We start from the raw sequence: 26,687 nt of genomic DNA, 5'->3' as shown, positions 1-26,687 counted from the left end.
GCGTTTCACCTATTGGCTTTAAACTTTGTAAATGACCTCCTGGCTCAGCCCAGGGGAGAGTTTATCTTTTATCTATTGGCTGTCTGGATGTATTCTTCCACCTTCACTCGAGTGCATGCACTTAACTGCAGGAAGGAATATTTTACAATGATAGCCCTGTCAGTCCACTCACGCTGGCTCCCTCCTGCATGCGCTGTTTTGTAGCAGGTCTTATAAACGTTGACAAATCCAATAGATCTCTCATAGGCGACGGGCAGATGTATTCTAAATCTTAAGCATGGGACTAAATATGTATTTATCTGGAAGCAATGAACTGTAGAAAAATATTGGTGTAGGTTAACAGGACAGGTAACGGCTGCACTGTTGAAATAGACCAAAAAAATCCATGTGTGTTAACACCCTAAGAGCTAACTCTTAAATTAAGTCTAACATCACACTTTACATATATCCACTCCATTTAAAAAATCCTGCATCTCTACATGTTTATTCATTTATTTACTCTGCAGTAGTATATAGCTCAAACCAGAACCAGTTGGGCTGCACAGTACATGGTAGGGGAACGTGCGGTTGTTATGGCATTGTATTTGGTTAAAAATCACTAACTTTTAATATTGTCCTGAGCATTTCTGCAGCAGAGTGCATGGCTTCCTGCATTTCTTGAATGTTGCCCGTTAACCACACCCAAGTCGCAATTTGCCCCCGGTAAACTACTGTTGCATACCCTCCAAATCACCTGCACATTCAAACCTGCTTTTCACAATTTTATTTTGGGTCCAGTTTTATATAGCACCAACATCACTCGAAGGAACTGGAGCACTTAGTAGCACCACTTACTGTACAATATATTGTCTTTCCCAATAAACAAATCATAACACTTTACAGCCTTTCTTTAACTTATATTGCACAACTGTTCACCAAGCAAAAACTTACAATAACAAAAAAAATTATTAATTACATCACAAAGGCGAATCCTATTGCATTTGCCAATTCTTGTTCTTTTAAACGGACCCCCCTAATGGCGGAAACCCTGGAAGCCACTGGCCTGGAGATATCAGACTTGGACGCACACCTACACTGACTGGCTACCATGTCATAAAGCCAGAAGGCATCTCAAGCTGGTTGTCCTGCGCAAGTGTGGAGGAGGCAAAAAACACTGGTCTGAGGGCAGACATGAAACTAACAACATGGATACCTGCGTTTCCATTTTTTTTTTTTTTTAGGGTTTTATATAGCACAAACTAGACCCGAAGATATCGGGTATCAGAGCGCTTAACATAGCACCAGTTTCGATACATGAGGACACATGTTGGTGTTGCAGTTGGAATGGCTGGCCAGAGGGCGGGCTTGGCCCACCTTTCCATCCCCTCTACGCATGTTCACAGTGTACAAGACAGTGCAAACGCCCTTCTGCCTGGTAGGCAGTTTCAACCATGCCAGTTGACTCCTGGCTTCTCCCATTATAAAATAAACAGTTCACTCGAAAGTCCCAGAATGCAAGCGGGAAAATCGTCATAGGTAAAGGTAGTAGATTAATTACCTCCCACAACCACTTCAGTAGCATTGCTACTGCTTTCAGGTAATTTCTAGACCTTGATATTGCCTTGGGGTGTAATTTCTGAAATTTGTCTAATTACACTTGTGTACTCCTCCCGTGAAAAGAGTGAAAAACTAAGTGTCAAGTATAAGGCATTGGAAAGTCACAAAAGCACAGACATTACCCAAATGAAAATGTGTCCGGTGTACCCAATTAGAAACAAGCTGTGCAAAGGGAAGTTGCTATGTATCCCATACAATATGGCCAACCATGCACAATACACAGGGATCGCCATTTCCTCTGGAGTGAGAAGAGCGCTCTCCGAGGCGGATCCCCGTTCTCCTCAGTGAACTCCTCCTGCGCGCCGCAGCCCTCGGGGCCAAGAGCACTGTCGGAACCGGGCGGGACACGGACAGCGGGAGGGGGCGGGAATGTAGATACCAGCTGCGACGCTGAGATCCTGTGCGGGCGGGACACAGACATCGGGAGGGGGCGGGAAAAAAGACGGCAGGAACCGGGCGGGACGCGGACAGCGGGAGGGGACGGGAAAAAAGACGGCGGGAACGAGAAAAGCGAGCGAGAGCAGCCTACCTCAACCTTACCAGCAGCAAAATGGCGGCATCAAGCTTCCGTATTTTTTCGGATTGGGGGCGTGTTCGGTGTTCTCAGAATGGGCGTGGCCTAAAAGTGGAAAGAAGAACACCGAACACACCTCCAAATCCGAAAAGGACGGAGCCTATTCGGAAGGACAGCTCTCTCCTCCAATGGCTGGCCTCCGTTTAGGAAGCCAGCCAATGGGAGAGAGGCAAAAACAGAGGCGGGACAAATAGTCCACACTAAGAAACATTAAATCTCTGTACTTCCGGTTCTGCCTTCGGCAGACCGGATATTACCTCGACCTAAAAAGGTGTTTTAAGACTTTAAGTTGTACTTGTGCCTCTTTACACAAACATGGCTCCCCTCTCTCACCATGGGTGCTCTTGGTTTGGTTTCTATTACCGCAGTATCTATATAGTACATTTGAATCATTACAATGGCGCTCTTTGTGACAGCCATCACAAAATGGTTCTGAACCCTACATGGCTTTGTTTCTTCTAGATAATACATAACTGACCTCCTAACATCTAATGTGTGTAGGGCTCGTTCAGGTTGAGTTTTAGGTTGTTGGGAAAAAGGCAGGTAGGTGTACTGCCTTTGTAACATAAAATGAAGAACTTTAATGTCTTACTTGAACGAAGACAGTAAACTTCTCCATTTTATGTAGTACATCTGCCACTTCGGCTTCCAGTGGACATTTTTTTCTTTTAACTTCAAGTGCATGTTGCTCAGTGTTGAGAAACAAAGGAGTTTTCGTTTCTGAAGTAAGGTTTTTTTCCCCCTCAACTCCTCAACCTTTTACGAATCCCCTTTCAGAGTCGATTCAGGTTTTGAAGGTTGGTCCTTTTAATTTGTCCCATGGTTTTCCCTTCAGCTGCTGGATATTTCGACATTGAGGTGGTCTTCGCGGACATAGAGTACGATTTTTTCAGTTTTGTCCCTGAGTCACCCAGGGGCATAGCCGGTAAAAATCTCTTGGAGTGCTCTATGTCCATGAATGCTTTTTTAGGGTGCGTCCACAACATTGAATCCCTCTCCTTGCATCATCTCTGCTTTCTCGGGCATAACTTCCTCACTCAACAGTACAAGCTCCTTAATGCAAAATGTTCAAAATTACAAGCTAACATGACTAACATTTTATTTCTCAATAATTTATGTTTCTCCTTTCAAAAAAGAGCATTAAATTGTACCCAGATTTACCATTTACGATAAAATTGCCCTTACCACATCAAGATTCACCAGGTGTGGTAAACTAGTTCCTGGTAAAATCGCGTGCACTAACAAAATTCAGATTTGAGGTAGCAGTTGAGCCTTGCAGAGGTGCGGAATTAGTATAAGAAAAACGCCACGTGGTCACAGCAGGTATATATTATTAGATTAGTGTTTGTGGACACTACAAATGCATTTTAAAATAGTTTTTAAACTCATTTTACATAGAAAACAAAGCTATTACCTATGACCAACAAACAAATTCATTCAGGAACTTAAACACCAGCCTTAACTAAACCACTGCACCCAATATCAATGTACTATTTTAAGGGATATATAATTGCAGACAACACATTCTCGCTTTTATAATTGAACCCATCAGCATGGCTAAAGCCCTGACTCTGCATCACTGTGAGTTCCAGGAGCTTAATTTAACTGGTCTACAATTAGAAGTGCAGCAATAGGCTCAACAAAGAGCATAGGCAAACAACAGGCGTAGAAGTAGTCCCAAAAAGATCAGTAGGTGTTTCAATCCTTTAAATGTGTCTAGGGAATTTATTCTTACAAACTATCACCTTCACATGGACATGATCATCAACTTTTTGGATGCAACAGAGAATTACAGTTCAATATTGGAATAAGGACTGGCATTTCACGGCACTTAAACATATTAGCCGTGGTGCATTTTTTTCTTGAAGGACTGTCAGGTCCAATGAGAAGCCTTCAAGCCATAACACAGCCAACTTTTTCAAGGTTATGAAGATGATAATGGGTACAACAACGTGCACCAAAAGAGGTTGTTTTCCCTTTTGCAATTAAATAATGGATGATTTGAAGGCAAACTTTTATGCCATTGAGGGATTAACTAATGTCAAAGGAGCTCTTGACTGTACTCATGTTGCACTTATACCAGAAGAGCAGTACAACATACATTCAAGAAAAAGAAGATGTATGCCATAAATGTACACGTCGAATGTGATATACTTATTGCAGTGCCTGTTTCACAGGATCTACATGTGATTTATGTTTTTTCTTAAAAGTAAGATATCACATACCATGTCATGAAATCACTCACACAGAGCATGATTTTTAGGTGCATATTAAGCCAAAAACCTTTTTCTGGAAATTTACTAAAAACTTTTCAATGCTCCTACATATTATAGTAGAGAATTTCACATATATATCTTTCTGATTTATCCCCCCTCTACGTGACTGTGGTTATCCATTAAATTAATGGCTTATTACATTGACTTATGACCCTTTCACTCAGTCTCAACATAGATGCAATGATTCACACTTTAGGACAAGAACTGGAGTGGAGCGGAGACTCGACTTTTCTCCTGTTAGCAAAACCACCTAGAGAGATTCGATCAAGTCCTACAAAAGAGAGATCAAAACCGCCCAAGCATCCTTTTTTGCAGAGGAAATCAATTTGGCCGCCTCCAAACCTAAAGAAATCTACAGGATCGCCAAGACCCTCCTTAAAAGGCGAGAACTGGCCCCCAATCCTCAGACTGCACAATCCCGATGTAACAACCTTGCTAATTATTTCTCTGAAAAAATTCAATTAATATATTCCTCCTTCCAGACCCACCCAGCTCCCTCACAGGGAGGGACTCCATCCAATCCCGAAACTCCCCCCATCCACTCCCTACAGTCCTTCCCCCAGATTAATATGGCTACGCTCAACCTCATTGCCCCCTGGTAAAATCAGGCTCTCCTAAGGACCCGGCCCCGCCACGAACCATAGACATGGTGAAGAAAAATATCTTCCCTACTTTACTGAATGTACTTAACACCTCCATAGCCACAGGCTCAGTGCCTCCTCCCTGGAAGCAGGCGAAGGTCAAGGCGCCCTTAAAAAAACCTAGCCTCGACCAAACTGACCCCAAGAACTATCGTCCAATTTCACTTCTCCCCTGGGCAAGTAAGGTGTTAGAAAAACATGTCAATTCAGTCCTCATGGAGTACATTGAAGCCAACCACCTGCTCGATGACTCTCAAACAGGTTTTCGGTCCAAACATGGGACCGAAACTGCCTTGTTCGCAGTGACGGAGGAGGCACGGATGATCTTGGACAGGGGGGGCTCATCGGCCATAATCCTCCTGGACCTAAGTGCCGCCTTTGACACTGTCAACCACAGCACACTACTATCAAGACTAACAAACATCGGAGTGTCGGGCAAGGCCAAATCCTAGTTAGAATCTTTCCTCTTCGACCGCTCCTCCCAAGTATTCGAGGGCGACTACACCTCACCAAGTAAACCTCTGGTCTGTGGCGTCCCTCAGGGCTCCGCAATAAGCCTGACACTGTTTAATGTTTATATGGAGCCACTAGCAGGTGTCGTCCGCCCATTTGGAGTACGAATCGTCACTTATGCGGACGACACCCAGCTGGTGGTGTCCCTCAATCAGTTGGAGTCCAACTCCGGCAATCTGATATCATGCCTGGAGGAGGTATCCAACTGGATGACTATGTCATATTTGAAACTAAACAGTGACAAGACCGAGCTATGCTCTTGGGCAACCCCTCCCCCCTAGCCTTTAAATGTCTTCGCCCCTCCTCTTTAGGTCCTCCCCCGATGCACAAAGACGAAATCAAGAGCCTGGGTGTCTGGCTCGACAAAGCTCTCAATTTTAACGCCCAAGCCTCAAAATTGTCAGCAACCTGCTTTGGCCTGCTACGGGTTCTACGGAAGATTCTCCCCCTGCTACCATTTGAGGCCAGGAAGATCATGATCCAGGGACTTATCCTGTCCAGGCTGGACTTCGGAAACGCTTTGTATTTGGGCTCCCCCCAGCCGACCCTGAATACACTGCAGATCGTACAGAACTGTGCAGCCCGGACTCTGCTCCAAATCCCTCGCCGAACATCAGTTAGAGATGGACTAAGGAGCCTACATTGGCTGCCAGTCAGACGAAGAATTGAATTCAAATCATTGTGCACCATTCACTGGGCGATCTGGGAAACTGGCCCTCCCATTAATCGGTCCCTGGCATCCCCATATTCTCCTGTCAGGCAGCTCAGATCATCAACCTCATCTCTACTGACGGTCCCTAGGATCAGGAAAGCCAGATGCGGAGGCCGTGCCTTCTCGTACAATGCATCTAGGCGGTGGAACTCCCTTCCCCTCCGCCTGCGTGCAGAATCCAACCTGCTGGCCTTTCGAAAATCACTAAAGACACTGTTCTTCTCAATTCCCACCTAGGTCTGGCCCGCTTTACCTGCTCACATGGTCTGTTAGCGCTAGGACGCCTCAGGGTAACTACCGCGCTATATAAATTGTCTTTCTGTTCTATTCTATTCTTTCTAACTGTAACAGAGTGTGCATTTGGACTTGTTTTTTGTTGTATTAGTAGTAGTACATCTTTATTTCGGTTTCACAAACTATCAAAGATAAAAAAGTTATATTTAAAACACATCCAACAAATACATAAGATAGATTTACTTACACTACCATATTTAAAATGATTATTGATTACGAGTACATCCGATGATAGTACTATAATGTCAGTTTGATTATCAATAAAGTTCAAGTTTGAGCCATATAATTAAAAAGTGCAGGTTTAACTACCACAATATTCGCTTTCTGTCATGATGAATAGGATGCATATTCAATTCATAGAATATCAAAGTGCAAGTGCGATAAACAAAATCTAATATTAAAATGATCAATAAAAACTGAGCAGGGTACTCTAAAATGTCAAGCCCCTTCCCTTATGTACTTGGCATACAGCGTATAGACTGAAGCTAAAAGTTATTCTCTGGGATGTGTCAGTCTTTAAAATTCTTAAAGCTTCTAAATGTAACCTTATACTCATGTTACAACAGAGCGGTTTAATCCATTTTTTTTATAGAAACAGCATGTGCAGGGCAAACAAATAATACCTGGGATTCATTTTCGACAGCATTTTCTAATCAAAGAGGTCACAAAACCTCTCTATCATCATTATTGCTGCCCATCCACTTGGATGTGTTGCATTTTATCTGTAGGATATCAAAGCGGAACTTCATTTAAAATGGCTTAAACAAGGGGGTTCTATTTCATCTAGGTATACCTCGAAGGCAGGGGATGGTTTTATGCACAAAAACTGGAAGGTCAGCCTTCCTATTTTTGGAGAGTGGTGCATACTGTTTTCTATGTACATCCAATAAGTATTCTTAAGGACTGTTTTTGACACGTGTGAAAATAAAAAAGGAGCAATCCAAAATCTACTTCGGCCTAATTTATAAAACCAAGTCTGAACATATCGGATCCACAGAAGTGTGTTATTATAATCAATTCTATCAAGCTCTCTTTGTAAGTTTTGAGTTCCTACGTGGACCACAACCAGACACAAAACAACAAGGGTCTTATTGCAGCTTGATGTTCAATTCGCCTAACGTTTATCTCTTGGAAAATGGGGGTCATAGGTGTACTTACTGGTAGTTGTAATAGCATTCTTATATATTTATTTTCATCGCTAGCAAGTATGTTCTGGCTGCTAGCCTCCCAGAGTGCTGCACCATAAACGGTTGCAGATTGAGCCCTGTACTTATAGACTTTCACTGCTTTTGACGTACCATTCCATTGTATTTTCGCAATTGCCATGGAATTTTGAAGCAAAGCAACCTTAGCTTTTTGGATATGTTCTTTCCCTGCCAATATCGTATCTAAGGTAATACCCAGATAATCAAAATTGACCACGTATTCCAATTTTTGTTTTTGGACACAAGTATTTTTCTTGAAAGATTTATCCGGGTTTATGGCCATACATTTAATTTTGTTAGAGTTTATTTCAAGGCCTTTTGCAATACAGAAATCATTAAAACAGTCTAAGAGGTTTTAAAGAACTTTAGGTGTTTGTGATATTAAGATGGTATAATCAGCAAAAAGTAATGCTGGTACAGGCACCACTCCCAGCTTCGGAGAGTCATGATTACAGTCCCAAAGATGTTGCACAATGTCATTTAAATATAAGGAGAAGAGGGTAGGTGCCAGTACGCAACCCTCCCTTACTCTTTTTACTGGTATTGCTTCCGTGAGTTCACCCCTCGGTCCCCAACTAACTTTTGCGTAATGATCAAGGGAAACTCCCTGGGTTTTTAGACAATCCCACATGAAATTTCTAGGGATAAAATCAAAAGTTGCTTTCATATCAATAAAAGCTATGTACAAGAGTCCTCCCTTTAGTAGGGTGTACCTCCAGGCAGACCCTCCAGAATTCCGCGATTTTGCGATTCACGAAAAAAATCGCGAAATCGGCCGACTAGCGCGATAATTGCAATTATCACCGTGATATTTGGTAAAAAGTGTCGGCAAAACAAACAATGCCCGTTAATTGGCTTGGCGCGCACACGTCACTATGTGCCGCCGTTCAATACTTGCTTCTTCCTGACCAATTTCTCCAGCTTGTTGAGGCTAATAAACTTTTTCACAACCCCGGGTTTGGCAAAGCCTACCGCTTCTATGCTGTCACGTCCCTTCTGCACCAGAGTTCCAGCGCCTGTATCCCTGATCCTCTGCAGGCGGGCCTGTATGTACATATTAGCATGCTCAGGCCAGGCTTCATTAATCAAATACCGGAAACATCCGGAAAGACCACTGCACGGCTGGCTTTGACACACATGCAGACGGCACGAGCGCCCGTACCTGCTGGGTCCACGTGTCTCTTCTGCCACTAACCAGGCCTTCTCCAGTCTCCCAGGTGCTCTGTGGAAGCGCAGCTTGGCAGAGCTTCCATTCCTCAATTGTAGGCGGGGGTCTGTAGAATGACGTGTAGGGGGAGACTAAAAGTTCAGCGTCAGCAGTGAGGTAAAATCGCCCCCCCCCCCCCCCCCCCATCCCAATGAATGAAGTTTTTGTAGGACTAAGTTTCCAGCCGTGGCTCTGGGCACTAAATCAGAAATCACTTGGGAGCACTAAAACATGTACTTGGCTGCTTTATCTGCTGTAGTAAGAGTTGGTGCAGGCAGTGTCTCCTCTGCTGTTAAAATAAGTTATGTTTTTAACACGTAATACAGACTTTCTATCTCATCAGGTCACTGAGTTTACTTTCATGGATTTTAAGAATATACTTGTTTCCCCTTCAACCTAGGACGATACACCTGCCACTGACTATAAGTTACACTACATAAATATAATACCTTCCGTTATATGTTTTTCCAGATTTACCAGTGCTGGGTCAGTTATTCATTTTTCTTTCCAGAGGACCCGGATAGGTAAACATCACGCTTTGCCAAAATTCTCTGTCTCTGTTCCACTGGCACCACACTCATTGAGCCAATCACATCATCCCACATCAGGAGGCAATTCTTTTTTTGGGTGCTGTTGGGGTTATCAACCGTACAGACCCACTGCATGTAAAGTGTCTGAATCTTTTTAACAAATGACATTTTCATTTTGATACTAGCAACCACACGTCATATGTTAACAATGCAGCCATGCTTTGTTGTAACTAACTTCGCTAGACTGGTCAACAGACTACAAGCTCAGCGATATATAGTAAAATAGGGCAGAGGATTATTATGCCTGCTACAAAGTACGTGAATCAGTTTACAAAGGCACTAGGCTAGTGTCCTTCCATTTCTGGTACTTTAATGCAGTTTCAAGATATTCTTAGAGTTTCGAATTGCTCAAATTCGGGTAATTTCTGATATTTATCTGTTTCCCTAGACTTCATTGCTTGATTTTGTTCAGGAGAAAGTGTCACTCATAGTCATTGAATGTCACTCATATCTACAGTGAATTTATGAAAATGGCACACATAAGCTTGCCTCAGATGCGGCTCGGAGGAGGGTACACTGCTGCACACGGTCTGGGAATGTCCGGTGCTGCGAAGGTTCTGGGAGGGGGTACACCGCTGCTTGGCGGAGGTTTTGGCATGGGAGATCCAGAGAGACCCTAAGCTGGCGCTGCTGCATGTTATGGCTGGGGGGCAACCATTACAAGCGACACCTGCTGCTGCTGGGTCTCACGTTGGCAAAGTGCGATATCGCGAGGGCATGGAAGGCGCCCTGGGCCCCGTCACTTGCCACCTGGAAGAACGGCCTGGACTTTAGTATGGGTCTGGAGCAGCCTATATTTGTCGCCAGGGGGTGCCCCCGCAAACATTACAAGATATGGAAAAGGTGGGCTGACTATTGGGGTCTGGACCTCGACCCGCCACCTGCAGAGGCAACTTTTCCAACTCCCTGATGTGCTGGGCTGTGCAATGTCACTTTTGGTGTAAGGTGCATATGGCTCATGGCTACTTCTGGTCTCATTTGCTGGTGGGGCAGCGGCTGCGCAAGGGGGGGGGGGGGGGTTGGGAAGATGTTGGGGTGTTGTTGGGGGGGTGCTGGGGAGGGGGGCTGTGTATCCTATTCTTGCTAAGCCTCTTTGGGGAGTGGTATTGCTCCTTTTGCACACTATTGACTGTGATGTTGTTACATTGCTTGTGGCAGTAGACTCTGGATGGCTGGCTCTGCATCTATTGTGTCTTTAACAATAAAATCTGTTAGTTTTTTAAATGCATTGCCTTATCTTTGTCCACTCACAAAGTGGCACTTAAATTGCCACACTTAATTCGCTGCATTACTTTTTAGTACAGCGCTCTAGCAGCAAATCAGGACTTCCTCTATGGGTCATATTTGTATTCACAGTATATTTTCAATGTTAAAAAGGGTGATAGAAATTACTGTGTTTTTAAAATGGACGGGTCTAAGAGGCAGCGGTGCCCCGGCAGGGGTACATACATGGGTGCTAGAACATCCAAGGGAGAAATTGGGCCCCCTCACACGAAGTGCAGATTGTAGCTGTGCTTCCGTCGAGCTACAGACACTTTAACCATGCCAGTTTCACAGTGGAATGCCCTGTTAAATCAGTTTTTATTGATTTAAGGCTGAAAAGGAATAATTACGAAAAACATAAGGTGCTGCAATAATGCCGCTAAATTTCTACTTTTGTGTGCTAAATTTCAATTTTTGTGCCGCTAAATTTGAAAATCTATGCCGCAATATCCTGGGGGGTCTGTCCAGGATATGCACAACAGTCTCAAAACATGGTCAATTGTGCTGGTTTTTGCTCTGAACCCTGCTTGGTATTGTGAAACAATATTATTTTACTCCAGCCAAGTGATGAGTTTTGATAAAATCTGTTTCGCATACACTTTTTGTATAGTATCTATTAGGCTTATTGGCCAGTAATTGGCAGGATCTGGCCCCTTCCATGAGTCTGGTATTGGTGCCCCTGCAGCCAACGCATTACTAAGTAAGTTTACAAAAGGGGCCCAGACTGCTTTATCATGTCTTAAAAGAACACCTGGAATCTTATCGGGTCATGGGGATTTCCCTAACTTGACAGCCTCTAACGCTGCCACTGTGTCATTTATTTTAAAATAAGACGTAGCATTTAGGCCACGCCAGGCAATTAAGGGGGAAGGGGGGGAATCATTCCCTTGATAAGATGGTTCTTAGTTACTGGGTCTACAACATGTGGATATAAAACATTAAAGTGTCTGCTCCAAACATCCGGATCCAAATAATGGTCCAGGCCAGAGTTACCAGCCTTATTTCCTTGAGCGAATATATTCCAGAACCACACCCCTGTGTACTTGGCTAAAAAGCTTGAACTATCTGGCTCGAGACGGAACTTAAGAAGTTCGACCACCCTACTTCTGAAACTTCCCAAATTCAAAAAGAAAAGAACTTACAATTGTGCTTTCACTGGTCTTGCTCCAAGAATTTGGAACGCTCTTCCTCCCGAGATCAGATCTAACACATCCACTGCATCTTTCAAGAAACATGTTAAATGGCTAATCTTGAGTGAACATCAACCGCACTAACTTGGCTTACTTTCCCTATCTGGATTTGGATACTTCTTTTATACCGTTTGTTTAAATTTTATGCTTCCTGTTCACTTGTTATCTCGTTCTATGGATCTTCTGAAACTGTGCTGGTCCCTCCAGTCTGGCTGACTCTCCTGCCCCTTGACCGTGATTGTTCTCCTTTTGTTTGATTGTGTGTTTATTCAACTACCTCACTTGTTGCATTGTGTTGTGTGATTCTTGCTTTCGCCACTTAGTACAGCGCTCCTATACCTGTAAGGGTCATGTTCGAGCTTTATAAAACATTTCAAATTAATAAGTAAAAATGATTTTCCACTGCTTGAATCAATGTGTTCCAGATTTGATCATCCCAATATTGCTTGATTGTACTATTATTTTTTTTTCCTTATCCTACTATCTCATATTTTTGTTATATTGTTGGATCTTATAGCCTCCAACAATTAGTGCTTTGCTTCCCAACAATACTTAGTGCACCATGGATTATGGTGGAGAATTTGAGTAGCAACCAATAGAAACCAATGTCTTTAAAAGCCATATGTGACACTCAGTCATATACAGAAACATATGCCACATAAGTTCCTCATGCCAGGAACTCCATAAAACACATACCCATGTGCCACAATCATCTGTGTTTTTGGTTTCTAAAGATTAATAGGTGTAATTTATGGGATTGTTTTTCTCATGCACACTTTGGGTGTATCTCCCTTTTTTTTTTTTTTTCCTTCTTGCTTTATTATGGTGGTGGTTATATTTAGTTTACTCTGGCAATATTGTTTGGAAACTTAAAATTGGTTCAATGTCTTTTTGTTACAGCCCCGAAGAAGTCTCTGGGTTATACCCTTCATATGAAACAAGTGTTGGCTGTTGTTTGTCTTATCAAGAATCGATTTGTGTATCAAAAAGTCTTCAAGAACAACTTTGAAATGAAAATAAAGAAAAAAGACTGATGATTACAACGTCTGCATATGGAAAATTGATATTAATAATACTCAATTCAGCTCAGGGTTCCTATTTTTGTTTATTTTATAATAACAATTGCTGCTGGTTATTGTTATCCTGAACGTTGGGTGGTTGTCATTGGTTCCCTTTTGATGCAACTAGATATAATTCATTCTAAAATAATTGCTGCTAGGACTGTGCGCTGAGTATACCTCACTACCTATTTGTGTGCATTGAGAGTTTTATTAGAGTTTGATGACTCTTGCTCCAGTGAAGTTTTACTCAAGCATTTTCTGTTTCTCTGCCATGGTACAGTGAATCTGCATACTTGGGATTTTGGATGGAGCAGTGTTTATATAAGGCGATAGAGAATCTGAAAAAGTGTTATAGATGTTTGCCATGATTTCAGGATTGCCTCCTATAGATGGCTGTTTTAGTGTTCTATGATTGTTGCTGACCAACGGTTTTGGTAAATTCCTGTTATTGGAGGTGATCCTCCAGTTCCCAAGTTTCGAGAAGGGTTCCTTTCAATGCTAGGCATAGTGGCTAATCATCACTATCTTCTCTTCGCTCAACTTTTAGGTCTATTAGATTTCGCCATATATTAATACTAGCCAAGATATTATCGCTTTTACTCTTGGCAGTGCCTCTCTTGAAGGTATATGCACTCTGGCTGTCGGACGACAGTCTACCATTGCAGGCCTTAAGTCCTTATCCAGGGACGAAACAAATACATTGGATAACTGCGGTTGTACAGGGGACTGGAGTAACAGCCTCTAAGGGTGGAATTACTCTTGCCGTATTTTCTTCCTCTAGAATGGTCTCCAACCCCACTACTAGCTTAAATCTATGACTGAAGTCTTTACCTATAATTACTGATATATTAGGATCGATGGAAATCAGTAATCCAAAAACTCTATCTCTGGATATTCTACATTAGGTACTCTCAGTCTGTTGTAAACATGTGAACATTAAATAGATAAATATCTGCTTTATTTTGTATTATTATTTTGATCCCCATAATGTCAGGAGATGGTAAATCCAATTGGTTGATTTCTATCTTTAGGTAAATTCTTGCCTTTATGACTAGGTCTCCTGATAGTCTGCCTCTAGTTGTGGGGACTGCATTAGCACTAAATGTCCTATAGCCCAACTTGTTTGGGGGCTCCAAAGCCCAAGTTTCTTGTAGTAGGCAACTGTCATATTGGTTCATATACTCTAGCCAACCAGGATCTATTAATTTTTGTTTCAGCCCTGCTATATTCCAAGATATTAGATGAATCATAGCTCGCTGGGGCTCTTCAACACTGCATAGTATACTAACTTGAGCAGGACCTAATTCTGTAGCATCAAGCCTTAACTCCGATACTTCTTGAGACTGTGGATTATAACTTTCTAATGAATTCCATTCATCATTTCACATCGGCTGTGTCGAAATGTATGGGAGCCTACCGCATTGTGTATGTAATTTCCTGCACCTCTATTCAATCGACTGTCTCCAGGTTACTTTGTGTGAATTGATTTGTATGGTTTTTCAAAATCTGCAGACGTTAGTCGTCTTTTTCTTTCTGCAATAGTCAGTCTATTTAACCTAAATTAAGGGAAACTCTTAAATCCAGTGCAATCAGGTCATCAATTAAGCTCTGTGTTTTGAGGACAAGAAATATGGTGTCTAGAGGTTCTCCTTTGCTCAATACACGTTCACTTTTATTATATTAGAGCGGATTACTGAGAGGCACCCACGTTTGCACCTTATCCAGTGTATAACCTTATTTTCTAATGTATACACCATATGGTGGGACATTAGAATTTAACTAGAGAAAATGAAAAACAATCATATCCTGCTTAGTGTTGCAAAACACTGAAATGTGGCCATGTCAGACACCACAAACCATCCAGACGATGGCTCAAGTGGAAGATGATATTGTAATTGTGCATAGACCCAAATTCTTCTGCCATCAGAGATGAACTCATTTACAATTATGTTTGGTCTTTATGGACTTTTTATAAACGTGTGTATACGTTTACATGTTTAAACATCAGACTACATAATAACTAGGTACCTCAAAATAAAAAATTAAAAAAAATAAAAATTATATATATATATATATATATGAGCAAAACAAATTGTCCTGTCGCAGCGGGAGTGAGGCACGTTTGAATAAATAACTGCGTGAAGACCAAAGAAGTGTGCAGCGACTTTATTTCTTTGTATTGAATATATAGATCATATTAGAAAATATACTTAAAGGTTGACTAACAGTTTCCATCCTCCCTGCCCACCTCCTGACTATGGCAAACATTCGACATTCGCTGGGGTTCACTATCAATGTGCCGAAGCAAAGCCTGAATTGCTCTCAGATACTCCCTATCATTTGAACTGTTCGGGATACAATGCAGTTTCGGGTTTATCCTCCTGAGCGTTAAGTCCAGAATATTCAGGCTATGATAACGATGTTTCAGCCTCTATCCTGGTTTTCGGTGAGAAGCACTCTGAAGCTGCTGGGCCTCATGGCCTCCTGCATCATACTTGGGAAACATGCCAGATGGCATATGCGGGCTCTGAAGCGGAACCTGAAGTTGTAGTGGGCACAGCACCAGGGGAATCACTCTGACATGGTCCTACTCTCAGAGGGGACAGCAAAAGACCTGCAGTGGAGGTTAACGAACCATGATTGGGTCAGAGAAAGAACCCTCTCACTTACCCAACCAGATCTCACAGTAGTGACGGGTGCATCACTTGTGGGATGAGCAGCCATTTGGAAGAGGTGGAAATTAGAGGACTCTGGACTCCCAACAGATTCTGGACTCCACATATACATGTTGGAGCTCCAAGCGATCCAACTGGCATTGAAAGCCTTCCTACCCTTGATCAGGGCAAGGCTTGCACAAGTATTCACAGAAAATACCATTGCCAAGAGGCTCAGTGTCTCTGGAAATGACAAACAGCAAGGTATATCCTTGGTGCTTTAACACATGGCAGGTTTTCTGAACGCTACAGAGAACAAGCTCAGCCATCGATGCCTAGCAGGTCACAAATGCTGTATCCATCTGGAGGTAGCGCAAAGTCTCTTTCAGCAGTGGGGAGCGCCTTGGTTAGATCTGTTCGCCGAGAACACGCAATGTCAGCAGTTTTGTGAGCTGGAGTCTCCAAGGTGGCTCTCGCTCGCAGACTCTTCATCTCTAATGGAGCTCAGGCCTCTTTTATGCCCTTCTGTTCATACCACTTCTGCACAGAGTTCTCAGCATGAGCATCGGTCCTCCGAGCAGGCTGCTGCTTCGGTAGTATCTTCCGTCACAGCAGCAGTGCATGGTCCTCCACCCGCACTGGTCTACTCTACACTTTCTTGCACAGAGATTGAGTAGCGACAGTTGACAGCTTTCGACCTTCCTCCTAAAGTCTGCAATGTTATTCTGACAGCCAGGTGCCCCTCCACCAGGAAAGTATTTGCCTGCTGGTGGAACACATTTGCATTATATTGTATAGAAAAGTCTATTACCCTCTTTCTGATGTCCTGCTTTTTATTATAACCCTTGTCCAGCAGGGCTCTGCTCTGGGCACTCAAAGGGTTAACTTTCTGTTCTGTCTACCTTTTTGAAACTGCCAGACCAACCCTCTTTGTATAAGTCCCCTATTGTAAATACGTTTCTTTCAGGTCTTGTAAATATGTTTCCCCCCTCTCCCTCCATTACTTCTCAGTGGGACCTTAATTTGGTTCTCTCTTTCTTAATGTGTGTTCCTTTCAAGCCTCTTCATAATTGTCCCCTCCGGCTGCTCACCATCAAGACAGGCTTTTTAGAGGCCATACCATCTGCCCTGGGGGTGAGTGAGGTGCAGGCATGATCATCCAAGCCTCTATTCATATCTGTTATTCCAGACAAATTGGTGCTTCACACTTGGCCCTCTTTCCTGCAGAAAGTGGTAACACCATTCCCTGTGGGCTAATCCATCACCTTGCCCACTTTCTATGCTCCTACACACCCCTCAAAAGAAGAGGAGTGACTCCATAGTCGGGACCTAAAAAAACTGCTGTCGTTCCACCTTTGCTGCATAAGAAAATTCCGGATGGACGACCAACTCTTTGTTGGGCATGTTGGAGCGAAGAAGGGTCGGGTGGTACAGAAAGACCATTTTGCGCTGGGTAAAATCTGCTACGCACTAGTCAAGAAGCAGCCCCTTGAATACTTAAGGGCTCTTTCCATGAGGGCTAATCCTGCTACCACTGGTTTAGCACGCAGGGTCCCAGTTTTGAAAATCTGCCAGGCAGCAACGTGTGCGTCCCTGCCCACGTTTACAAAACACTAACTTGGACAGTCAGGTCCGCAGGGATGGACACTTAACCCTTTCGGTCCTGAAGGACCTTTTAGTTCAGAATTTATCTGCAGCCCACCACCGGTGATGGTACTGCTTGGGTATCTATTCAGATAAACAGATGAACAAGTTACTTACCTTCGGTAACGCGTTATCTGGTAGACAAACGATAAAGCCACAGCATCCTTACCGACACACCCATCCTCCCTGCTCTACGGATACCTTTTTAGGGTTAGGGCTGATCCCTTTCAGGGCCCTAGTTTGGACATACCAGTGTCAGTGCTCTTCATGGCACTGCGCTCCTGGAGTATAAAGTAGTGAAAAGTAACAGTTGTCAGTTTGCAGAGGTGGCCCCTACATACGTAATATGGATGTCACTTCTCGCCCCAATAATGCAGTGCGGAGCCGATGGACATCACCTACTAAGGGGGACTGTTCACGCAAAAATCTTACAGATCCAATCTGAGGCCTGAGAAATTCAAAAGGTACGGAATCTGCAGCTAGATCTTGTCTCTACAAGATAATGCGTTATGTAAGGTAAGTATATTGGTCTCTATGTACATTTACATTTTGAGACAATACATTAGGAAAAAACGCTATATTGTGAAGACACATCATGATTCTTATTGTATTATAAGATGCATCTTGTCAAAGGTGATATTTTAAGGAATACATTAATGAAACATTTAATATACAGTGATAGTTATTGTGACCTACCTAGTTCATCCACTCTTCCAACGTCTGTGTCTCCAGCTATTCCCGCATTGCTGCAGAGGTTTATAACGGATCGTACTGCCTCTTTCCAGGGCTCTAATTTCAGGACTTGTGGTGATCCTCAAACGTGGCTAGGTAATCGTTTTAGTTTTCTGAAACTTCTTTCTCCTCCTCTTCTTTAGAAGTCATTCATTAACCAGTTTCTTAAATCCATTCACCGACCTTGGCTTGGCTGAGACCCCATTAACTTTGCATTATTCCACAGTCTGGGCTTCACTTCTGGTGCTGTTTTCACCATGAGCATTGGTTCTACTGTACAACCTTCTCAGCCACAACCAGAAGTTCCCTCTCTGAAAAGGTGTGCTCACTTAATCTTTCTGAAGCCATGGTGATGAGACTCAACAAAAATGTGGGTCCATACTATCTTCTGGTAGAGAGGTGGCGGTGGTTTCAAAAAGATAATTTGAAAGCCAAGAGAAAATAGCTGCCAGTTGTTTATCCACTGTGAGGCAGGAGATGGCTGCAAAGCCTTCAAAGGACCAATCAGTGATCTCCTGGGACAACTTCCTGCATAAGTCTCGTGAGATTTCTGAATATCCTGGGACTAATAATATTTTGCAGGCTCACTGTACTTTGTGTGGTACACTTCCATTCGATTATACAGCACCCAGTAATTCTGGGATTGGTAAAAACAGCATGCAGGTTCCGAATCCGGTAAAGCGGAACAGAGAAATAAGCTATTATTAAATCTTTTAGACCCGGATGTAAAAAGCAATCATTGCATTACTGCACCCTGTAATAAAATAACTCAAAATGAGCACCTAAAAGTGCAGATTTGCTGTATTAACCTGGTAAATAAAAAGGGCTGTTACACCTTGACCTTCTCCAGAACATAGTTTAATTTGCCATATCAATGACCAGTGTAAATTATGATTTACATCAACTGTCTTTGAGAAATATCAGATCCTAGAAAAGATAAGGAATTGTACAAATGTGATGTGCCATGTTTGGGAAACTTATCCTTGAGGCCATGGGATACCAAAAAGAACATGTAACAATTGGGGGCCTTCGGCTGCCCCAAATGAATATGCATATATTTTACACAGTATTACAAGGTATGAAATATTTAACATAATAAATAATATACTATTAAATAAAGTAAAAAAATACGAAGGGTTTAAAAGGAAAACAATCTGCTTGAAATTAGACTGTACACTTTAGTATAGGATAATCCTTTGAGTTACTTTACTCTTCCGCCACAATGCGGTACACATTTTGCCAGTATAGCAAACTTTGCCAAAGTAATGAATAAAAAATACTCTACCTTTAAACCTTGCCAGGGTAGGCTCCCTCGTAGAAAATACATAAACATATGACCCAAAGCTTCTAAATCATCTCGTCTACTTTGTTCTGAAATGCAAAACATTTACAGTTTTTTTTATTTTAAATCTGAGCATTTCAGTTTGAATATCATTTAAAAAACTGAAAGTGTTAAAAGGAACAAAGCATTTGAAAACCCCCACAACGCCACCCCCAAAACAAAAATAGATTTCTTTTAAAAACTGGAACACCAATTTAACAAAACTATGGAAAATTCAGTAGAAGGGCCATTATTACAAGGTATGTCACACATACTGATTTCCATAGGAATAATTTTCCAGATTTGTGAATTAGTGCCTGGTGACAACAGTATCCTCTTAATCGGTTGGAGGCCCAGTGCAAGAAATATTTTAGAGGCCCCTGTTAGAAACAACATTTAGTTGTACTACACGTTTTATGCTAATTCGAGTTCCATAATGCCAAACAATATAACCATATAGAATTCTATATTAAAGTCTGTAATAGCGAAATTAACAATAGATAGAGGGAAAGTTCACTTTACCGTAATCACTGGGAAGGTAGGCGCCCTGGGCTGTGCCCACTTTGCCTATACCTTAAAATGTCTCGTCGGTATGGGGGATGGGGGGGTTGGTTTAGAGGGGTTATGGCTGGGGCAAGGGTTCAGCAAGATGTGACCTTGCTGAGCTCCACTGAAGGCTGCCGGGAGGGGACTCCAGGGATCCCAGAAATCGAATGGAACAACCTGAGCAAGGTTGACAACACCCCCACCTTCGAGATGCCATAGAGAAATGTGGAGGCAAGCGGTTTCAGTAGCTGGAGCATGTCAGCGTGGCGCAAATTCAAGATGGTGGCTGTTGCCACTTGTGCTGAGTTTTGGCGTGGCCTACATCATATCCCTTCTAGGGATGCGTGATACCCTAATACTAGCTAGGTTGTATTGGCCCTAACAAGAAGACCCTCTGTTGACGACTGTAATGGATGTGGTGCCTGGAATGGTTACACCCGACCCGAACGCACAGTAAGGTGGAGCTGGGGCAGCAGAAGGAGGTCTGCTTTGCTTGGATCCCTTAGAGGTGAGGGCTGATGGCTTCTTGGGGGGAGATGAATTGAAAATGTGAAGGATCTACGGCAAGCGCCCAGGAGTCTCTACTGAGGGGGTGGGAGGTAAAATATGCAGATCCTACACGAGAAAGAAGACCACATGAGAGTTCCAGGAGTCTTGCCTTTCCTCTCCCACCTGCCACACTGAAGATCAGCTCCCATCAGCATCCATGGGTGCATGCCCCAAGGTGCCAGCTGCCCAATACACTAGCTTTACAGCAGACGGTTACCCCCAAAAAAGTGACATTTGTTTGAGAGGGGCCAAAATCTGGATATTCTCAAAACAATGAATGCATGCAAGGTCCTGGTCTGTGGTACCTGACAACAGATAGACTTAGGGGTGTACATCTGCCAATAGACCATGCTGTGCTACTGTTAGGCTTCCCGGAAGAGAACAGAAAATACCCATTGTATGTTTATATTGACAAACTGATCAAACACTCCCTGTTGGCATGCAGACTAACTTGAGCTAAATGTTGGAATCAAACCATCCCATCACCATTCGGTATGTGGTGGACTAAAGTCTGGCACATCTATGAAATGGAAAAACAGACTGAAATGACAATAGACAAGATGGTCTGTTTTGAAAAAACAAAACACAGAACCCTTTTAGGATGTACATTAGAGGCCAGATTGGTGAATGGCTTGAAGCATCCCTTACTTGGTGAGGAGTGGAAAACTACACTGAATACAGGGCTTATCTGAAGGCAATGAATCAATGGCCAAGTAACTATTGCCCCTTCTACACCAATATTTCCTAACTTTACTCCCCTTTTCTTTGTTCTCCTTCCTCAATGAATAGACTTTTGTTCTCCCAATTCATTGTATCATATTTATTTTGTTGTAATTGTCCTGGTTACAACTATCTTCAATTATTGTATGTATTCAAAACCAAATAAAATGGTTAAAAAAAAAAGTCTAAGTGACTAGTTTAATAAGGTGATGGTGTCACATATTCTATATTATTCATAAGATGATGATGTAAAAGTAGTAAATAAAAAAGAGAAAGTAAGGGTGGGTAAATAAGTGGTAGAATAGGTAGTAACATATTCACAATAGGACTACCAAATAACTGTGAATGGCATAGCTCTGTCTATCAATGTCACGGTGTACATTCACTACACAAACGCCATTGCAGAGGCATTCTCAAGATATCTTTAGATGAAATATGCAGAATTCATAAGGCAATCTGATGCTATTCAAAGACAAAAATATAAAAGCCACAGCTCCATAAGGTGAAGACTGGAGAAGTTATTGGGACACTCCTGAGAGAAGCAGCAAATGCAGACATCAACTGGATAGTCACACACTCAGAACAAAACGCAGTACAATAATATATTGAGAACCGCAGAATCATGACTGCTGATTATTAAACCACAGTGGAATATAAGGTCAGCCGCCAATTATTAAACATACTGGACAAACACAGTAGTCCACTTTGGAACACAAAGGTCCAAGCAAAATTGTTTTTTGCTCTAGCAATAACAAATTTACAAGGCTGAGAGAAAACTCAAACTAAAAACATTACTTTTCCTGTTGCCAGAGAAATTCGGTCAGACTATGACACACTTATCACATGTATCACTCATAAGAAATGTACATACAATATTATCAGATGCTGATAACTCATCAGCAAGTATTTGATACAACCCGATTAAGGTTGTCTTAGTCAGGCAGAAGAACATACACTGTTATACAGTAAATGGCACAACAGGTATGATGTCAAGTGGCTCTAAAATAGCTTTCAGAATAAGAAGAGTTTGGAGACAAAATAAGGATCTTCAGGGGAGGCCAATTCAGGCTGTGGAAGCAAAAGAGAAAGATTTATAAAGTAATTTTGTTGTTCTTGCCTTCGGGACATTTATGATGAGGCTGGTGTTTCTTTTGAAAACATACCACGTCAGAACATATTAATATTTGTGATGTTTAATCCTCACCTTAGTACATCAGAAAAAAATTATAGTGGAATCGCTAACATTAAATTCTTCAGATTATTTTTTTTGTTAGTGTGTAAATGCATCAGCCAGTGCATTAGAAATGGCAAGGCTTGTTTAGATTAAATATACAGTTTTCATACAGACATTGGATGTCATTCAAGGAAAGAAATACACAAACCAGACGATGAAGGCATCAAATGTATTGAATAATCTCTCTATCCTTGCTTTGCAAGCTGGCATGAACACCCCAATATATTTGGGGATGATGAAGTTTACTTGAAAGTGAATTGCTTGACCGAAGGATATTTCTAAAGTGCACTGATATCTTGCAAGGTGCCCTAGCACTAGGATTAAGCAGGGTAAAGGGGAAATATGCAAGTGGTGACTGGAAGACCCATGTTTGAGAGATTTCCTCAAAGCAGATACATATTTTCGAAGCAAATATCAACAGGCAATGTGTTCCCATATTTAGCCGCTGATTAAGGAAAAGCCCTGCTGTGTGGTATCCCTAATAGTAGGAAAATTAGTAAGGAACGCGGAGGATAAATATAGTAAACTATTGGCGAGAAAGAACGACAATTTCTCCTGCAGGAAGCAAGGTTTAACCTTGTGGTAAACTCTATGACAAAGGCAGATTGTTTTAAGAATCGATCTCTTGGCAATTAACAGCCAGTGAGTGCTTTTATCTGACCGGAGATGGGCGTATAGGGAAGGAAGTGTGAAAAGGAGTGTTAGCAGTAATCTTGCAGATCAAGAGTATGAGGTACATCAAAGCTGTTGGGCCTTTCTTGCAAGTTTTTTTAAGTGCCTGAGTTCCTCACTGTACCAGTCAATAGAGGTGGATGTATGACCATGTTTAGATTTATTTTTCAAAGGAGCTAAAGTGCCAAAGGTCCCCGAGATTAAGAAATATAGCATATTGCTGCAGATATAATTTCTTTCACCGGCGTATTATCAGGCAGGCAGCAGCTAAAGTAGAAATGTGTTCATGCAATGAAGCTGTGTTCTAAGCTCTGTAGATAGAAGCTCTATTCATGTTGACAGGAGAGAAGATGGCTAAATAATTCAGAGTGCAAGTTACCCCGAGATAGTCTGAACAAGCCACAAGCATTTGCGAGCCAGTTTCAATAAACTGTCCATGAGAAAAAATACAGTTTTAAGAATGTGCCCTGCTATATGGGTGAACTCCTTTGTGAGACGAGTGAGGCTAATAAAGAGAAGAAAATGGATAAGTGTAGCAGATCCAGGAGCCTGAGAGGAGACAGCTCACACTTTAAACTCTCCCACCAGAGAGAGGTTAGACGCTCTGTTTATATCAGTAAACGCCACCTTCAGACTCTGCAGCATTATTTGTAAACAAAGACAGCATATAACAAGGTTACGTACACTCACTTCTATACCAACCTATTCATGGGGTGGCAAGAAAGGGCTCATGAAATGTGCGCTTCTAAGCTAACGTTTTCATGGATTGATCTGAGAGGAAACAGCCCTGGCATCGGCATAGCCCTTTTTAGGTTTCGCTGGGGGACGGAGCCGTTAGGCTCCGCCTCCAGAGAAATCTGTTGATTACAGTAAGGACTCTGGAATACGCCCCCCTGTCCCATTGGCTAGCTCCATAAATGGAGGCTAGCCATTGGAACAGAGAGGCGTCCGTCAATGCCGGACCAGACACGGGGGCGTTCCCGACATTCTTTGGCTTTTGCCGACGTCACGCGACGCCGGGAACGCCCCCGAATCTGGTCCGGCCGGGCCGTGCTTGCTGCTGTCCTGCCTTGTGTCCGGCCGGGCCGTGCTTGCTGCTGTCCTGCCTTGTGTCCCTCCTCCCGCCGTCCCCACGTTTCCCGCCTCTCTCCCGACGTCCGTGTCCTTTCCCGCCCCCCTCGTCCTCTCCCGCCTGCCCCCCTCGTCCTCTCCCGCCCCCCCCGTGTCCTCACAAATTGTGGTATCCCGTAGCTTCCTCTGGTACTCCAGGTACAGGCCCTCAAAACTCTCGTCCTATTATCGCTTGAGGGGATTAATAGGGCGAGACCTAAAAAATAAACGATGGCACTCTTCCTCCGATTTCAAGATCCGTGTGCGCAGCGGCCATCTTAAAACAGTACTCACACACAAGATAGCCTATGTACACCTTTTAATTAGTAACCAGTCCGCTCCTTGGTGTTTTTCAGCATATGGTATAATATGTATCAGAGCTATGGCTATTTCAGATTTTGGTTGGTGTTGATTTCCACCGAGCCCGGTATGAATTGCTCTGGGTCGTGTGTTTTATTCTTTCAACGGCGTGCTTTACTTTGCTGTAGATCACACCAGGTTCGGAACCTCAGCCACTTTAAATCTATCTTGGCAAACTATCTCACGTCCACTCTTGGTCAAAAAATATTGTCGCCGCTTTAATTCATCACCCACACCAGTCTCAAAGACGTCTTCACCACTCGGGCAATAACGTCATGACGCCTGGATCACACGCCAGGCCACGATTTTCTGAGAAGCGCGTGGAAGTGGAACGCAACAGGAGGCGAAGTAGAAAGCGCTGGGCACTACACTACCCAGTAGTCTGCATGCGCGCACGCGCCTCAGTCATCGACTGCAACGGCCTTGTATGTCACGTGGGTAGCTTCAAACCAACCGGGTTTGAATGCTTTGGTGTCCCGGTCCGTAGTGTGCGCGAGCAGATCGATGTAAGATGGCGGCCGTGGAACCGGTGAGTCTTCGTTAGCCGATAGGAGGAGGGGGTAGCACGCGCTATTCGGGACGGAGTGAGTGGGAGGGTCATCCAACCTCCGTCGCCCGGTGATATTATGGGAAAGCATGTACTGGCAGAGTGTGGGTTTCGTAGAATGTTCTTAAACTAAATTTAGTAGCGCAGGGGTCTTAAACCGACCCCGCCTTAGGCCTGTTTCTTTTATACCCGGTAGAGGTGGTCCTAGTAGTTGATGTAATCGATCTTCGCTCTACCGATCTTGCTGTATGTCCCTGTGTATCTGCTTACCTAAAGTACTGCCGCATGCCTGCCGCCTCCCCACCCCCGCACAAGCTGGTGCCAGCAGCCCTCTTAGGTCAGCGAGTGAACACTGGCCTGCCGGCTGCTGAGGCTGAGGTCACTATATATGTCATCTATAAACTAGGTTCCTTCAGCGGGTCCTGTTGTGGCCCCCGTTTAGGAAAGCCTTTCGTTTCTTATCCGATAATCAAGTGATCGTTTTAATTAAATTAAAGACTGAGGGAAACACTTTTTTTGAATGAAAATAATCATTCTTTTTTTTAACTTGTTCCTAGTTTACTCTTACGGAACTTGATTCCACATATGACCGTCATTTCTCTTTCAACAACCGGAACCTAAATCCTTAGATTGTAAAACTTTGCCAGACTCCATCTGGTATGTTTGGATTGTACTCTTTTATTGTCCGGCCATGGATTGAATTAATCTCGTCCACGCGTAATCCCACGTTTCTTATTCATTTGTCAAGCAGAGAGGAAGTCTGTAGCCGGGACAAGCAGAGTACAGTTCTGACCTGACCTTTCTGGGCAGTGCCCGGGACTTGCATTAGTGTGGCTATTTAAATCTTGTGCAGTGCCCTGCTGTTTGGCACTTTCTTGCTGCTCATATTGGGACCTAACGTCGAAATCTCCAGAGCAGCTTCCTATAATTTTCCCCATTTTTAGTAGCAGAATAAAGTATTTAAACGTTTTTCTTTTTGCGGCCTTCTATACAAAAAAAAATCCAGAAGCTTATTTCACCCCTGCGTCACAAATCGGGCTGGGTGAGAAAAATAGCCACCATCAAAGCCAAAAGACAAACAGGGACTGAAACCATTAGTCTGACACAAAAAAATTGCCGATAAATTGATGTATTAGTCAACCGATTTAAGTGTATTTTCCGAACCTAAATAACAAATAAAACTCTTCGGCTATACCATATCGTATCATATTTTTCTGTTTTCCAGTATAGAGCATTTTGTATTACTGTGGACAAATAGCGGCTATTTTATTCTATTACTATTTGCACAAATTGTCCTGCAAGAAAATAATCCTAAATATGATGGGTGCAGCGATTCGAGACACTTTTAATGAGATATTTGTTGCCTCGCTCATCATATGGAAAATATATACAAATGTTAGAAGTGTGAGGCAACACTGGAGTTCCACGGTGTTTCACCTCCTGCTCGCGCACAGAGTCTCAATGCAGCACCTGGGC

General features: G+C 42.9%; 1 protein-coding gene across 9 annotated transcripts in view; it reads right to left on the bottom strand.

Annotated features, from left to right (window-relative positions):
• The window catches only part of CSNK1G3 (casein kinase 1 gamma 3), a 443,408-nt gene that overhangs the window by 194,489 nt on the left and 222,232 nt on the right, over positions 1 to 26,687 (bottom strand). For all 9 annotated transcript variants that reach the window (XM_086961092.1, XM_086961090.1, XM_086961093.1 and 6 more), the window contains exon 7: positions 19,438 to 19,523. In XM_086961092.1, the coding sequence (XP_086817218.1) occupies positions 19,438 to 19,523 (86 nt within the window). The remainder of the gene's footprint in view (positions 1 to 19,437; positions 19,524 to 26,687) is intronic.

This window comes from Lissotriton vulgaris, chromosome 3_1 (genome assembly GCF_964263255.1).
Source record: "Lissotriton vulgaris chromosome 3_1, aLisVul1.2, whole genome shotgun sequence".
In the NCBI taxonomy this organism is placed as follows: domain Eukaryota; kingdom Metazoa; phylum Chordata; class Amphibia; order Caudata; family Salamandridae; genus Lissotriton; species Lissotriton vulgaris.
Note: the sequence above shows the minus strand (reverse complement) of the source record. Positions and strands in the feature narration are given on the sequence as shown.